This window comes from Mizuhopecten yessoensis, unplaced genomic scaffold, assembly GCF_002113885.1.
Source record: "Mizuhopecten yessoensis strain PY_sf001 unplaced genomic scaffold, ASM211388v2 scaffold10771, whole genome shotgun sequence".
Taxonomy (NCBI): domain Eukaryota; kingdom Metazoa; phylum Mollusca; class Bivalvia; order Pectinida; family Pectinidae; genus Mizuhopecten; species Mizuhopecten yessoensis.
Window position 1 is genome coordinate 368,089 of NW_018408713.1, and position 17,726 is coordinate 385,814.

The window sequence follows — 17,726 nt, forward strand, 5'->3', positions numbered from 1 at the left end:
AATTTTACACAATTTCAGCATTTATTAAATTGATATACATTAATGCAATACTAATATATGTCCGTATCATTTTTATTGACATTATTTTGTAAAAATATTGTGTCTTTCTTTTTTTTTTTCAAAATTCAATCCTTTCTACATAAATATCCATTTAAAATCCTTAAAATTCTGACAACCTATATTTTTTTTGTGGCAGAAAATTTTCTTTACTTTAAAGCAATATTACTACAAAATTTGAAGAAATTCTACTGAGAAATGGCGACACAATCCTATTATCTTAACTGCTAAGTAAAAGATGATAGCAAAGAAACTCGATTTTATTTGGTACATATATATATATACAATATGCAGGGATTAAAAGGTGTTTAAGGAAAGTTGTTTCTAGATTACATTTATACAATTTTACTATTATTGCAGTGTATCTATAAATTATTCTAAGTTGTGCATACAAATGTATATGCTGCCAAAATGTAGGCCTCTATGAACGTATTTGTTTTTAATAATTTCATGATGATTTCTTTATGACTTAATGGCAATACGTCCATCTATTTTTCATTTTATATTTATCATATTATAGTTATATGTTCACCCGTATTTAAATTCTGTGGAATTCCTGTCTTTCCGAGCTTTCTGATATTTCTATACGAAAAACAGAATATCTATAGCTTTATAATTTGTGCACTACTTTTGTTTCAGCTAAAACAAAATGCACAAATGACGATAATACGGCAGTTTTATGATAATATGTTACTAAAGCAGGATATTTTTTTTATATTTCAATAAATTATTTTGATTTTTCAAACAAGGAAACATAACGTTAAGTCTCCGTGACCATTTATTCGTCCAGTATTTGAATACAAAATACTAACAAAATAACTGATAACAAAAATATTTATCGAATAGTGTTTTTAATAATAGTACAAAACAATAGCAACAACAACAATACAGATACATCGCGCAATATCACAGCTATGTTTGGTAGTCCTGTGGAATCTGGAATGAACAAAACAGCTATTTTAGTTGGGTTATAAAACTGGTACAGATCGAGCTACAAAATGAGTTTCCAATAGATTTTGAAATCATGATCATTTATCAATCATGACGTGATAATATACATGCTGCAAAGTTTCAAAATATTCAATAATTTTCAAGATAATTTAAAGTCAAACATACCTAATTAAGCAATCAGTTCAAAAGAAAATATTTCGGTAGATTTGTAATCTGTACCCACCATGATTTTTATGAGTACCCGGCCGATCTCCACCTCCCTGGGTTACGTTTAACCAGTCAGGGTTCCGGTTATGTTGAAGGCGAACAACAGCAGGAGACCAGAGATCACTGAAACAAACAAAAAAGATTCAAAGATCACTTGGCTGGTCAAGCATTTATTAGGGAGAATGTAACAAGGAATGGTACAGTTTTAAGGATAAAGGACGTTAATGGTGTACGTTTGTAATATAATGTGTAAGAAAAACATGACAGAATTACATATTGTGACATATCTGTTACTTACAGAGAGCGAAATTGGAGCTCTGTTTCTGTTGTTGGTTTCCGTAATTGTAGTAGTAGTTACTCAGACCGCTACCGGAACCGTAGCCTGCCATCCCGTACCCGGGGGTACCATATCCGGGGTACTGGGCCACAACAAAGGCCACTAGGCATGGGATCAGGATCAGGGCGAGAAACTTGTTCATCTTGTAGCTGTAAAAGGAAATGATCTTTCTTATTAACTGTTCAGTATCTATTACATTGTTTCCTAACGTATTTATATATAACGTATATAGCGACATTCGAAATATGATTTGAACCTTTGATCTTAGTATAGATATACCCGCAGTTGCGTTTGATCTTAGTACCGTATCATACGGTTTTATTTTACTTTGCCGCACAGATAATTTTATTAGAGTTGTGATATTTTCGCGGATCGGCTTCAATTATCAGGTTTTATACTCATTACGATTTAGCGGCTCCATTATTTTTAATATGCGTATCAAAATTATTTTAAATGGCTGTTATATATTAGCGCCAAATGCGCTAAATGCGATTGCTAAAACAAGTATATTCTTATATTTATAGACATAATGGTGAATAAAAAAACATATCTGTCGTTGTGTATATCTATATACTTTTAAAGTCTATATTTGTTTGTCGATCTATGAAAATGCAAGTCATCAGAAGGTTTTATAATAAAATGAGATTTATACATAGGGAGGTATTTGTATATAAAATAGTTCAAGTTTCCCTCTTCAGGTTGGCACTATAAAATGTATAACCCTTTAAACGTTTTGGATCTTAAGTCAAATTCTGATAAAATGTTATGCCAATACCCATTTTGTAAGGTAATTTAACAAGGCATAAACAATTAGAGTATGAACCATAAAAGGTCTAACGAAGGCACAGTTTACATTGATGGATATAAGTATGGTGCTCCTGGATTCGAGAAAATATATAAATTATATATGTAAGTAACACTGTATGCTCTCTATGAACTTACATATATTGTTTGTTTTCCAGCGTTTTGAAAAAGTTAATTATTTGTATGTTACTAGAATTTCACTTATCCGAACGAAAACTCAGTGTATGATATAATCATGTACGGTATCTTACCTTTCTGTGTGGAGATCAGGCCAGCTCTGATAAAATCCCTACATTTCTGTCCTTTTATATGCCCTAACTGAAAGATGTACATATGTAATAATATAGACTGTTCTTAGACTTAGGCCATGGTTCCCTAAGGGGTCCACATTTTAATGCGTGCGTGCAGGACGAGGCTAGTACGGCTTCCGTGTATAAGGGTTGTTACGTTATGTTGTCGAACTTTAGCATGATTCACACATTCGCCGTGAAAATATACACCAATAACTTTTATCTTAAACTGTATATTCTTTCAACGGAAATGTTTTATTTTCCGTTTACCTTTATAATTACGTAGCAAAATAATTTCGATTTAAAAATAAAATATACTGACTATTTCTATTGATACAACGATGTAAATACACTATCGTGTTCAGTACACCTGTCGATTGAACCATAGCTGTTTAGACCTATATAGCTTAATACACCTTTATTATGTGTTGCTGTATTTTGAGCTATATTTTCAAAGATTTAAGGTAAGATAAAAGTAAAGCGAAGTTGCAACAAACGAAAGTTTTTATAGTAATATTATTTACAAAACAAATACTGTAGGACATTTAAAACAACATTTTATGATGTTTTTTTTGTTATCAGCAGAGTGATGAAACCTTCCTTTAGATGTGACTTTGTGTCGTTTTTCTCTTAAAAAGAAAATGACGTGAAACACATTTTTAACTCAAAAGAGCTTTTTCAGATATGTTAATTACGTTATTATAGGTATTTATTGTTATAAATCATAACTGGCTGGTTGTACTGGACCGGGCATATACCACAATGTGTAGATGTGCTACAAATGTCTCTTTATTGTAGATAAAGACCGTCTTTAATGTATATTTTTAAATAACTCATGTGAGACATTGGCTGAACTTTGGTGAAAAAAATTGATAAAAACAAAAAATACTTACTTTCAACCGTTTGTTCATTAGTATTGCGTGTATGCTTTATGCATTTTTCAGACATTTTTTAGTTATATATGTAACCATTTTTTTTTATTTATGCAGTTATCATTCTATATTAGGTTTTCTTCTTGGTCTATTGTTTCAAAACACTTTTGTAACTATGAACATTTGGTATTCAAAGAATACTAGTATTAGATAGAATTTTGATTTCTTTAATTTACTAGATTACGTCCCTTATGTTTGGTTTTATTCTGTATTCATTTTTTTCCTCCTAATATGTGATACTTTTCTATATTAATTGCTATTTTGCTACATCTTAGGTTGCAGTGTACAGTAGCGTACGGTGGCCATGGGTAATATTTTTGTACAATGAATAACCCATGTAATATTACAGGTATCAAAATTTACAAAACAAAATCAGCACTTAAATTTGCATATACATGATGAAGTGGACTATATGGGCTTCACATTTTTAAAAACAATCGACATTTTTGGCCATTTTCAAATCTGTGTCTACACAACAAAAGCTAGCTTTTCATGTAGTCTATTTTTGTACTCAGCACATGTGTAATTATTTTGAAAAATCCAGTTTAACGACCTATGCTCAAACGTGAGTATTTCTGTTACCGAGTATAGGATATTTAACTTCAGACAGGTTTTAAGAAAAAAAATACTGCTTGCGTGGATCAAGTTTTGAGTAAAATCATGTTGTTTTGCATTTTTTGGCGTTTTTTGATGTAGTAACCATGGTTTTCACAAGTCCTAAATCTTAGAAAATCACTTTTTGAACAAAAAATCATTCTTCTTAAAAAAATGAATTCAAAATGTTGTTTATAAATATAAATATATATGTAGGTGTGTTGTGTAGGATGAATCCGCTATCCATGTTTATCTGAGATATGCCCTTTATTTTTAGGATCAAGCCATTTCTACTGTACTCTGCTACCTTATACTCATAGATATTGATTTTTTCTGAAAAACGCCTTTTTATGCTTGATTCAGCTTCACTTTCATTCATTATTGCTTAAAACTAATCAAAAACGTTTAAAAGGTTATACATACAGGTCAATATATCGGTCAATGGCCTGATACCTGTGGATGTTTAAAGGGGGGTAACTCGCCCTTTTCACAGGCACTTCACAATTCATCACATATGTGTCAATTGTGTTATTGCTTAAGTTGATAACAAACAAGAAATAATTTACAGGCTATCTCCTGATGCATTCATACTAGATTTCAGTCTGTTTCACTCAGTTCAGCACCCGGTATCCATGGTTACTAATACATAAAGTTGTATTTATCGAAAATGGGTAAAATATCTATTTTCATTCTAATAACACTATTTTAGATGTTTTTTTCCACTTGATTCAGCATACAGATTAAATTAGCAAAGTCAGTGATATCAATACATTTTATTTCCTTAATTACAGCTGAAGAAAATCTTTTTTTTCTAGCGAAATATGTTAAATGAACAAGTTCTGAGGGTCACTGTCAATTCTATGCGAGGAAAGTAAATAACAGTTGCTATGGTGACACTTGTCTGATTTTACAGAATATCTGACATTTTGGTGCTGTTCATCTTTTACTGGAAGTGTGTCTGTTGCTAGTTTGTTGTTGTGATGGGTTTCCTAGTGTTCATGTCATAGATGCCCATTGATGACGTCATAGTTATGATAACATCACAGTTACTATGTCGTCATCAAACAAAACAGAAACATCGTAGTATTACTGTACTGTTTTGTTTTACATATGCACATGATCTCAAAGCATCATATTTCACCCAAAAAGAAATCTTATTCATGAAAACTAAAAACCTATTCAAGTTTTCATTTTTCAGATTACCTCCCTTTGTAAAGTGAGAAAGAAAACGAACACATCGTTTTGTTCATTGTGTCATTTTCCAGACATTTAAAAGATTTTAATGAAATTTTGGGAAAAACAAAGTGATGTATCGGGTAGTAGTGTACAGTAGCGTACGATGGTCATGGGTGATATTTTTTGTACAATGAATAACCCATGTAATATTACATGTATCAAAATTTGAAAAACAATCAGCACTTAAATTGAACGACCTATGCTCAAACGTGAGTATTTCTGGTACCGAGTAGGTGATATTCAATTTAAGACAGGTTTTAAGAAAAAAAACTAGTTGCGTGGGTCAAATTTTGGGTTAAAAATCATGTTTTTTAGCATTTTTTGGCGTTTTTTGTTGTAGTAACCATGGTTTTCACAAGTCCCAAATCTGGGGAAATCACTTTTTGAAAAAAAAATCATTCTTTTAAAAAAAATGTATTCAAAATGTAGTTTGTAAATATAGATATATATATGTAGGTGTGTTGTGCAGGATGAATACGCTATCCATGTTTATCTGAGACATGCCCTTTATTTTTAGGATCAAGCCATTTCTACTGTACTCTGCTACCTTAGCCGCGAAATGAGCATACTTGTAAGTGTATAAATCTGAAGCAAAATTAGAACTAAAAATATACATTTATCGCCACCCTACACTATCGAATATCAAGGTCTTCAGACCACTTTATCTTAAAATGAGTATTTATTTTCAGAACGACAGATATGAATTAAGACATCAATAAATTCAAGTCACAAGAACTGGAGTATACAAATTGAAAAACAGGTAAGTCTAAATTTTACGAATTTCCAAGATAGTATTGGAGATTCGATTTTACTTATGCAAAAGGAAAATGAAAAACAAATCAATAGGGAAAACATATGTTATGGATAAAAGTTGCTTGAGTGTAGTTCACAGCGCATGTCTAAAACATGTTCAAAGTCAGCAATGTTATGTAACGTCTCTTATACATGGAAGCCGTACTAGCCACGTCCTGCACGAAATTTTTGACCCCTTAGGGAATCATTTCTTAAGTCCACGAACAGTTCCTAATATTACATATGTACATCTACTTCCGGTAAGGCCATATATAGGACAGAAGTGGCGGGGATTAGTTAGAGCTGGCCTGATCTCCACACAGAAAGGTAAGATACTGTACATGTTACACCTCTGTTATAGTTTAAATATCAGCATGTAAATCTCTTGATATTTTACCTTAAAGAATGTGTATGTGAATTCAGTGATAGAAGAACGAGACATTGGATCAATAACGTTTCATGGTTTATACATTTTAGCGTGTGAACATGTAAGACATTTGAAGTTTTCAAGGTACAATTACCTGAGTATACTAGTATATCTTAATAGGTAAGATATCAAAATAATAAAATTAGTTCTCATGAGAAGGTGTAGGAAACTTGACATATTAATATTCTAACTAAAATCCCTGCGTAGATACCTAAATAGGTAAGATCTCAAAATAATGTCTTCCATTGTTGTCAACTTAAAATATAATTTAATAATGAACAATTCAGTCGAATAACGTTTAAATGTGACAATTGATGTATACACATTTTTTGACGGGGTAGCTTTATTTGACAACTTACGTTTTGCTACTACTCTACATATAGTAGGCACGTTAGTCTAGTGGTAGGACGCCGGACTCGTGACCGAAGGGTTGCAGGTTCGAGTCACGTCACGGTACTGTGTGGTAGCTTTGAACAAGATGCTTTACTCCGCTTGTTCCAGTCTACTCAGCTGTAAATGAGTACGTGGTTTGGCAGTGCTAGACTTGTAGAATGCTAACTGTGAGCGCCGAAATGGCAGCACCGGCTGTATGCTCCCCATGGAGTTGGGAAAGATATTGGCTAGTTGCAAAGACCCTATAACCACGGATAATGATTTGTGAATCGCTTTGAGACGACCTACGAACTAGGTTGTGATAAAGCGGTATATCAGAACCTCGAATTATTATTATTATTTTTATTACATGAAAATATATAAGAAGTATTCTCACATATATTATAGCAGATATATGCACATTTTAACACATTTTGCACAAATCCGATAGCGTTAATTGAATTATAATAACCGCTTAAAATAAAATAAAATTAGTATGCATGTTAAAAGTAACGGAATCGCTAAATACTGATGCGTAGAAAACCTCATAGTTAAGGTCGATCCGCGGAACATCATTGTGCTAATAAAAGTAAGTTTGCTATGTAAGTAAATAAAAGTTGTCTGTTTTGTGAATACGATGAAAACGTAAGGTTACGCGTGTAAATGTAGACTTAGATATTAGGTTCAAGTCATATTTTGTATGTTGCCATATACATAAATGTAAATAAATGTAAATTTAAAAGTAATGAAACACTGTTATAAGATACTGATAATTACCCTTTACAGCTACAAGATGAACAAGTGTCTCGCCCTGATCCTGATCCCATGTCTAGTGGCCTTTGTTGTGGCCCAGTACCCCGGATATGGTACCCCCGGGTACGGGATGGCAGGCTACGGTTCCGGTAGCGGTCTGAGTAACTACTACTACAACTACGGAAACCAACAACAGAAACAGAGCTCCAATTTCGCTCTCTGTAAGTAACAGATATGTCACAATATATAATAATATGTTATTCCTACACATTATATTATTAATGTACATAACTTAAAAATGAATAAATGAAATTTCACGATATCTAAATTATATATAGTATGAGTGAGAAAGGTCAGTCAGCAAATTTATGGAGGAGGTGGATTGCAGCGCCCGTGTATCCGTCTTAATCCGCCCCTCGTCAACATTATCTTATTACGATCAGCATTAACGCCATTCCTCTTTACTTTTGGACCATTCCTTGTAACATTCTCCATTATTAACGTTTGACCACCCAAGTAACGTCCGAACCTTTATTTATTTCAGTGATCTCTGGTCTCCTGCTGTTGTTCGCCTTCAACATAACCGGAACCCTGACTGGTTAGACGTAACCCAGGGAGGTGGAGATCGGCCGGGTACTCATAAAAATCATGGTGGGTAGGGGTTGTAAATCCCCCTAAACATTTTAGTTTGCAAAATAAAAGTGTTTTTTTAATCAAATATATTCGACTTTAAATGATGTTAAAATATGTTAATTCTACCTCGTTTGCAGTAAAACTATGAAAGATTGATAAAATGTATTTGAAATGTGCTCAATCCTTGTATAGTTCGTACTTCATCAGTTCTTTATCCCTTATTATTAGTTATAATCGTGTTTTGTTGATTTCAGATTCCACAGGACTACCAAACATAGCTGTGATATTGCGCGATGTATCTGTACTGTTGCTGTTGTTGTTATTGCTATTTATTACCATTATTAAAAACACTGTCCAAAACAAATTCACTTGTTATCAGTTATTGTTACTACGTAGATGATTAATATATATGTCAATCAAAGATGAAAGTTACAACACAAGATGATTGCACTTTTAGAAATGGGTAATTGATACAGTATGCCAACATTGAATTACGCCACACAGGAACACGAGAAAAATATTGTATTGTGAGTTGTAGGTGGGGTAGCTCATCCCCAGACAACCCACGAATGATGTATATATGCCTGAGTAATTAAATATATTGTTACGAATACACTGTCTACTGATATGTAGATTTCACCCATGTTATAAGACATGAGTTGTTTGACGTAAATACGATTTGTAAGAGACATTTCCAATAAATATCTTCCAGCTACGACTGTGTCTCGTTCAAAATGGCAGACAGACAGACAGACAGACATTCTTTATTTCCTCCATTAGGAGATTTCATATGTCAAAACAGTTTTACAAAATGTGTCTTACTTCATATATATACATCGTTTTGAGAAGTAAATGTATTAAATAATGACGTATTGGACATTCATATAACAGCATTATATAATTCATAATACAAAATGTTCACTACAATATATATTCCTCATACATCTTTTACATATATACGTTTACACTTATATATACATCAATAGGTTAATTATAGAAAACTCTCCATCTCACATACCATTCCTTTGATATTTCCAGCCATATTTATCATTAGTGTTTCCCACTCTATATCAGTCAAGTATACATGTGAATGATCGCCAAGTAAAAAGCTGCACTGGTCTTCAATGCTTAGTTCTGAAAACTGTACATATGACAATACTTCTATAGCATTTACAACACCATCCATCATTTTATCACGGCTTAAGTATAAACCTGGACATTCTAATATAAAATGCAACACAATATCTTTACTTGTTTTCTCACATATCTTACATATAACCAATTCATTCTCACAAGATATTGAGTATTTAAATAACTCTACTAGATCCCATACATGTTGTTGAGAAATTTGTTTAGTGCTTAGTTGCAATATTGGATTTATTCCCGGATCACTATGGATAGCAGCATATCTCTTATGTTCATCACGTGTATTTAGTTTATCTGTCCACCTTATATAATAAAAATCATATATAAATCTATTAATGAAACGTTTCCAGCATAACATCGGTGGTACGAATATATTTAGAACATAGTCATTGATAAATGACTCTATATTAAATTTAACCATTATGTTATATATATCAGGCAGAAATCCTATTTGAGTAGTTGATGAACTACCATACATAAACTGACATAGTCTAATAATAAAAAGTGTTTTCCATAAAAATTTTGGACCACCTAAACACAATTTGTTCCAAAATAATAGTTTCCTTCTCTCCACTTCGCTCCACATATCAAATGACCCTAAACACTGAGCAGTCACTGCTGTGGAGGAAGTTTTAGGAAGACCAATACAACGTCTACATGCATATCTCTGTGTACGTTCCAACTCTTCTACAGCTTGCTTAGTATATGAATTCCAAAGCTCACAACCATACAACATACTTGAATATACAACACTTTTAATAATATTAAAACTTAATACAGGGTTCAGCCCATTGGGGTGAATACCAATACTTAAAAGTGAATTTAGGTTAGTCCTTCCTTTCACACAAGCATCAAAAATACTACTGCTTGATTGTAGGTTATGGGTAAACGTTATCCCAGCGTACGTTTTCTGTGATGTCATTGGAATTATATCGGAACCAATTTTACATTGTATAGGCCCACATTCTTCTGACATCACACGTCGACGTGGGGATTGAAATATTACTAGAGAGCTCTTTGTGGAGTTATAGTTGAGACGCCAACGAGTTCCAATAAATAATTTCCAGCTACGACTGTGTCTTGAACATGCTGTTCAAAATGGCGAGATTCGTCAACTTCGATTCAGACACGATTTCAGAACTTATAGGTTACCTTTGAATGTAAACGAAGTATGCCTATATCCTTCGCAGATTAAACAAGCTATGTGTTATTGTTTTGTACATTTTAAACTGTCGAAAACATTCCGGTTGATGTAAGAAAGCTGCAACATATGTGTTCTGACCAGGTGCTGGTAGTTCCGTTTAAAAACGGACGAGTCGGCCACCCCACAGCAATCTTATGTCTAGCCGCTCATATATATGTATACATGAGTACCTACAAATGGATACATATATATGTACCACCGTGGGGCGATGTACAATCTGAAGCGGTACGCCGTTTTTAGACTGTTCAAAGCTTAAACGGTGGAAAGAAAATAGGATAGAACTGTATTACCACTATAAACTGTACAATACGACCCATAAAATAGGTCCTCTCTCTCATTTGGCGTCAAACCCTGCAAGGTTAGCGCGGGTAAAGGAGGGAGGCCAATAGTGCTATATAGACCTATTAGTTAAATAGGAATAACGAGATAAACGAATAATGAACTAATAATCAATATCTGTTTATCTAACACAGCGAATAGTGTAATAGCAACAATACCGAATCAGCCAAAATAATAAATAAATTATGTTAATCTTACAAAAACTAATAAACATTTATTTAATTTATAAAAAAAAACCTAAAACATTTTAACTTCCGGCTGATGTAAGAAAGCTTCAACGTATGTGTTCTGATCACGTGCGGGTAGTTCCGTTTATAAATAGGACAAGTCTGCCACCCACAGCAATCTTATGTCTAGCCGCTCATATATGTGTTTACATGAGTACCTACAAATGGATACATATATATGTACCACCGTGGGGCGATGTACAATCTGAAGCGGTACGCCGTTTTTAGACTGTTCAAAGCTTAAACGGTGGAAAGAAAATAGGATAGAACTGTATTACCACTATAAACTGTAAAGTACGACCCATAAAATAGGTCCTCTCTCTCATTCGGCGTCAAACCCTACAAGGTTAGCGCGGGTAAGGAGGAAGACCAATGGTGCTATATGAACCTATTAGTTAGGTAGGAATAACGGTATAAACGAATAATGAACTAATAATCAATATCTGTTTATCCTACACAGCGAATAATGTAATAACAACAATATCCAATCAATCAAAATAATAATCAAATTAAGTTAATCTTATAAAAACTAATAACATTCATTAAATTCACAAAAACCTAAAACATTTCACTTCCGGTTGATGTAAGAAAGCTGCAACGTATGTGTTCTGACCACGTGCGGGTAGTTCCGTTTATTAAAAGGACGAGTCTGCCACCCCACAGCAACCTTATGTCTAATAGAGTAAAATACGATGTATATGTGTATACCTGATTTTAAAAATACACGTAAAAGTAAACACAACAGCCACTAAAATATCCTCACACAACCAACTAACCAACCCCTCCCCCTCCCACAAACCATCCCCAACACCACTCCGGTCCAGACTATCAGCATTTAATAAACCCCATAAATCCTTCTGCACATCTCTTGACAACCATCACATCTTTCAACCTCCATCCCCCCTCCAGGTTATAACCCAACTATAACACTAATCCCCCCTTCCCCACCACTCCACACACCCTCCCCGTTTTCCAGTTTTTCCTCTTTACCCATACTAATAATCACACTATTCATTATAAATCATAAATGTCGGAACGATGAGCAGAAAAAAGTGAAAGACAAGTCGAGGTTTATAAGAAAGATGACATTGGTACAAGTATAGTCAGGTTTATTCTCAGTGAAGAATGATGAGGAGAGGAGTACATGGAACGGACAACAAAAAACCAGCACATGCATGACACTAACCACTAATATACAGTCCGTCGGATGGGACTATAAATGGTGACCCGTGTGAGAACGCCGACACAGAGGATAGTGAAAATTTTATCCAAAATTTTAGGCGGTTAGAACTAGGGTCTCTTTATTAAGACATTTAGATGGACTTCCAAATTTTATATACAAGCCAAATTAATAGAATAGACAGGGGCTGGTGTTGCTGGAGGCGGCACAGTACCTCACTTCCGGTCCTGACTTGGTGATGCTGTACGATGAGTGTTAAATTATAGGCATAGGAGCCGTCTTACAAAAACTAGACTTATACAGTTAATATATATAGGATAGACGGCCCCTTCTCTAACCTATCCCTCTCCTCTGCTCTTTTACTCCATACTTTATCCCTTCTACTCATTTTCCTTTCTGTTCTTCGGCTGCTGGATAACCGAAATACTCGGTAGTGAAGCGGACGTAAAACCTATCAATCAATCAATCAATCAATCGGAAAAGCGACTCATTCCTCTGACTGACTTAGAGCAGTGCAGACTTTCTATTTATACCAGACACATCAACCAGAAATGTCGTCTCGACCACTCCAGGGATGGGGAGGCATTTCATAGTAGTGCAATAATTACCATTGCCGATGTTTTTGGGTACTTGAGGTAACTTTACTTACGGTAGATGAAGATATTTGTTTACCTTCGCAACTGTTATGGGCGTGATGCATTATGGGATACTCCCAAAAGTAGACAATATGACCCATGAAGGAAAACTAACTTCGCAGCTACATAACTAATCATATAGTGAAGCTGATTATAATTCACGATACAAGGGAAGCAACTCGAGCTAAGGATAAGTTACTAATTCCGAGATTTCAGACTACTAGATTTCTCCCAAAATACCGTCAATAGTGTTTATATAGCGGTAATGATTATCACATTATATTGTAAATAATACTATCCATTCTTTAATATTATATGAACTAAGTATTTGCATCCAAGTGTTTGTCAACTTTTTCAACTTCCAAGATACTGGATAGGAGCGAACCTGAATTTATGTAACCCGCTCTGTTTCCCTATTTCTCCCATAAAGTGTTTGTTACCACACTTGGCCAGAAATGCGGCGACGGGGTGGAAAACGTTACAATATTTTACAAAATAGAAAAATTACATCATACAGCTGTTTCGTCCTTAAAGTACTTATCGTTGAACTGAAAGGCAGGTCCGTTAAGCCCCTTAATATGACAATATAGTCCTTCATTTAATGCAAAGATGATGATGTGTAGTTATACTGCCTCTAATTCTAAATAACTATCAGTTGTGGTGTCCAGCTTGAATGGTCATAAAGAGTACTTCAGTTTACAAATACTGTTTTCAATTACTGTAGAAATTGATAAATGATAACAGCATTTAAACATTCTAATTTTATACTTGTTTATCAGTTTACTCGCCAACGTCCATTCTTTCTAGGACAATTTAACTCCTTTATACAAAAAAAAATACAGCTATTAGTTTGAAATGCAAATCTCTGGCATAAATTCAATGAAAAATAGTTCAATGTATGACAATAATTTTCAAACTATAAAAATATCCAGTTGAAATATGAAAATATTGAAAGAGGGAGAACAATCATTCAGATAAAAGTTACGTCTTTTGAAAAAATTAAGGTATCAAAATAGACAATACAATGGCATACGGTCATTTAGCATACGCTGTACTATTGGCAACGAGTCTCCAACATGAACACACTCCAGTTCTGCATCACCAATCTAACACCAGGCATGATGCTATCTTGTTATCACTTGTTATCTCGTTTTCTATAAAAGACATATTCATGCACAGTAGTATATATTTTTTGTATTACTGTTTATCTGTTTGCACCAAGTAATTCTCATTTCAAATGCATCGTGGCCTCTTTTCACACAGACCTGTGTGTCTGAGTGTATACATTAAGTATTAAAATTTGTCCATTAGTGTCTATGAATCCTAGAAGGAAGTTACGGATCGAGGCGTAGTACACATTTAGACATCCCCTAGGGCCAATGACGCGACAGTGACAGTGTGGGTTCGAAATATACATCACTATATCGATCGCTTCCGTTACATGGTACATGTACAAGTGGGGTGTTCTCGAAACGAGAACACCCCACTTGTACATGTACCATGTACCACTTTTTATATAACAAAGGAAAATGTTGATTCAGGAAGACAATTGCAAACCAATTATAGTCTGTTTCATACTTACCCCACAGGTAACTTATCTGTGTGAAAGTTACCTTTGTGACTTGTAGTTTTGTTGGGTAAAAATAAGGTTTCAAATATGATTAATTAGCTGTTAAACACCACATTCTTAGTCACACATTACATTCTTACATTTTGTACAAGGACTACAAAATGGATATATTTAATACTGAATATTTATATTTATATCTATGATTAATATTTAAATAATTTTAACATTATACAATTATAGCATGGTGATGAGGTCGATTCATGTATCGACCGAAATCACCATGCTACAATAGTTTTATTATTTTAATTGATATTTTCAAAATTGAAGAAAAAAAATGTAAAAAAATATAGTTTTACATTTTGCTTTCCATTTTTTTCCCAGAATCTATTTATAGCAGGTTGATAACACTATCTACCAACTTTTTTACGAAAATTCCAGATTCTATTTATAGCAGGTTAATAACACTTTTTCTACCAACTTTTTTGAACACCTGTTCCAGAATCTATTCATAGCAGGTTAATAACACTTGTTCTACCAACTTTTTTGAACACCAGGTTAATAACTACTTTTACAGGTGGTCACATGATGTTGTTTCAGTCAATCAGAGTCAGCTCAAAATCAATTAAAATAATAAAATAGTTTTACCGAACGGATATGAAGGCATTGTTAGCCCTTCAGTAAATACCTTAGCTGCATGAGGCATGCACACATCTTAGCAATAAAATGAACTTTGTTCGGTATTCCTATAGGATCAGTACGGAATAGTAGACAATCGACTGATAGCTGACAACCGAATGATGCGCGTTATGAGTATTTGTCCGCAATCCTTTCCAGAGTTGTAAATACCATGACTCTAAACAATCATAAAGTTTATTCGCCCACGTGTCCCTACGTCGCCGAATATATTTATCAAAAAATATATAGACTAGTAGAAAATCAACCAGACCAACAATTGGTACAAAAGGATCTTGTCTCCGTGTGTGCTTGGACGTCAAAATGGTTGATGAAACTAATCTCTGAATTGTGCAAGCACCTTAGAATTATGCATGAAAATTTAGAAAAAATACAGCAAAATACAGCAAGATCATTCATTTTCTACTATTAGAACTAGTCACTTAAGAATAGGATCTTGTTATCATCATGGACAATTCCTTTGAAATTGAAAGACAATATAATTTTTTTAGAAGAAGACTGATATAGGCAAAGCCTGTTGTCTTATTCTTTTGTCAATACTGTTATAATATCTTCTTTAATGTTAACTTATATGTTTGTATTATATATGTATTGTCAATAAAATACTTTTGAAATATAAAGACAATATATCAGCTTCGGTATCAAAAGCCAACATGATCCTTGGCCTAATATTCAGGACCTGCACATATGTACATGAAACAAAGTATTTGACATTATGTAAGTCCTTAGTCAGGTCACACTTAGACTACTCGTCCGTTGTCTGGTCTTCATGTCTGAAAAAGGTTTAAAAAAACCTGGCGGAAAATGTGCAGCGTAGAGCAACCAGAATGGTTCGGAGCTTTAAAGGTCTTACTTATCCAGAAAGACTCCGCAACCTAGGAGTTCCAACCTTGGAATACCGACGTGTGATAGCAGACGTTATCCAGCTTTTCAAAAGGTTGTGAAGGAATAGACATAGTAAATCATGAAAATATGTTAATAAAAACACCAATGAGAGTAACAAAAGGCAACACAAGGAAGCTATATCAACGAATGACACGTAAATGTGTCTACAGTGAAAACGTTTGTAACAGGATGGTAGATATTTCGAATAATTTGCCAGACAATGTAGTTAATTCTCAAAATCCGAACACAGTAAAAAAAACCACACCAATCAGTTAAAATTCGAGGCAAAGTGCTACAATATCTGCATACCTGATTATACTTCTCTTTATACAAGCGCACCGGAAGTGTAAAAACAATCAACATTTTAATTGTATCAAAATGCGAAAAGGCTTACCATTGGCGTCTACAACTATATATACTTTATGAAGAACGCAGTTCAGCAGTTATATCTAAATTATTAAAACGTCATAATTATAATGACGTGACATCGAGAGCATCACTCCACAGGTGCGTTAGGTAGCGAAAACGTTTGCACCTTTTTGTAGGCAAAGCATTCTGGGTAACCTTAACAAAATGTATTGATACAGTAAACAGATGGACCCGAAAAACATTATTTTGAAACATTCCTCCTGAATTTCCTTTATCCATTTTTCTTCGTGCATATATGACCATTGTATGACAAAGGTGACAAAATAAATCTTGGTCATTATTGATACCTCAACACCCGGAAAATTAACAACCCGCCATCTTGTTTGTCAGGTGAGTTACCACCTAAAGGCGTAGCGGTATGTTTGTTGGGAAATTGACAAAACGCCTGTCTTGTTAATAACTCATAACTGACAATGCTGAGCATTAAAGGATTGAAATGCGTTTTTAACATTGAAGATGGTGTCCAACACAGTTCAATGCAAACACATTGTCGCAGTCCGCAGGAAATTTACATTTAAAAGAGCGAAAACATTATTATTCTATCGTAATTGGTGGTCTCATTCGGTTTAAAATACATTTTAAACAAACTGTTTTACCATCTGACTAAACAGCTTTTTTAACTGGAATAAGATGGTATCTTTCTGCTGATTTTCTAATTCCGACAGTCGGCAAATATCAATCGGAAACTTTGAGGGATCTTTCGTGATAATGTTGAATTTGACGTCACGTCATAACTGTTTCCTATTACCCACACAGTTTGACGGAAAGTCCCGAACACTTGCCGATTGACCAAAAACATTCCTTGCAGTCGATGGATTATAACAAAATGTTTGCTTGGTAGGTTAATCTAAGGACTGTACTATAAAACACGCAATTAAATAATATCACACAATTTCGTGGTAATTATACATTCATCTTTAAACTAGTCTGTATTTTGTGTTTTATGTTTCGTTGATAGCTCTTCAACCAAATCATGTTTGACGGCGGAAAATTAGATAAGATATTATTTAACTGTGATGAGAGTTTGATTTGA

At 34.0% G+C, this 17,726-nt stretch overlaps 1 protein-coding gene and 2 long non-coding RNA genes across 6 annotated transcripts; 1 reads left to right on the forward strand and 2 right to left on the reverse strand.

Annotated features, from left to right (window-relative positions):
* Window positions 1-891: 891 nt before the first annotated feature.
* LOC110462350 lies at window positions 892-2,662 on the reverse strand. The gene is made up of 4 exons (XR_002464264.1): window positions 2,608-2,662; window positions 1,514-1,701; window positions 1,232-1,338; window positions 892-993 (listed from the first exon to the last, which is right to left on the reverse strand). It is a non-coding gene; the product is annotated as an uncharacterized LOC110462350 (long non-coding RNA).
* Window positions 2,663-6,465: 3,803 nt separating this feature from the next.
* LOC110462349 lies at window positions 6,466-8,749 on the forward strand. 3 transcript variants are annotated; one of them, XR_002464261.1, is made up of 4 exons: window positions 6,466-6,527; window positions 7,786-7,973; window positions 8,297-8,403; window positions 8,640-8,749. It is a non-coding gene; the product is annotated as an uncharacterized LOC110462349 (long non-coding RNA). The 3 variants fall into 3 exon arrangements; XR_002464263.1 differs by lacking the exon at window positions 6,466-6,527 and adding an exon at window positions 6,665-6,688; XR_002464262.1 differs by lacking the exon at window positions 6,466-6,527 and adding an exon at window positions 6,724-6,747.
* Window positions 8,750-9,226: 477 nt separating this feature from the next.
* Window positions 9,227-10,561, reverse strand: LOC110462348. 2 transcript variants are annotated; one of them, XM_021516287.1, is made up of 2 exons: window positions 9,460-10,561; window positions 9,227-9,423 (listed from the first exon to the last, which is right to left on the reverse strand). In XM_021516287.1, the coding sequence occupies exons 1-2, from the start codon at window positions 10,505-10,507 to the stop codon at window positions 9,377-9,379; spliced, it is 1,095 nt and encodes a 364-aa protein (XP_021371962.1). In that variant the 5' UTR covers window positions 10,508-10,561; the 3' UTR covers window positions 9,227-9,376. The 2 variants fall into 2 exon arrangements, with proteins under 2 accessions (XP_021371962.1, XP_021371963.1); XM_021516288.1 differs by having other exon boundaries at window positions 9,227-9,420; window positions 9,457-10,561.
* Window positions 10,562-17,726: the final 7,165 nt, after the last annotated feature.

What these genes read in the sequence shown, in the direction of transcription:
- LOC110462348 (XM_021516287.1), bottom strand. Translation starts at nt 10,507, where the DNA reads ATGTCAGAAGAATGTGGGCCTATACAATGTAAAATTGGTTCCGATATA. An exon ending in TCATTCACATGTATACTTGA is followed by an intron (nt 9,424 to 9,459) that starts CTGATATAGAGT and finishes TGATAAATATGG; the next exon opens with CTGGAAATATCAAAGGAATG.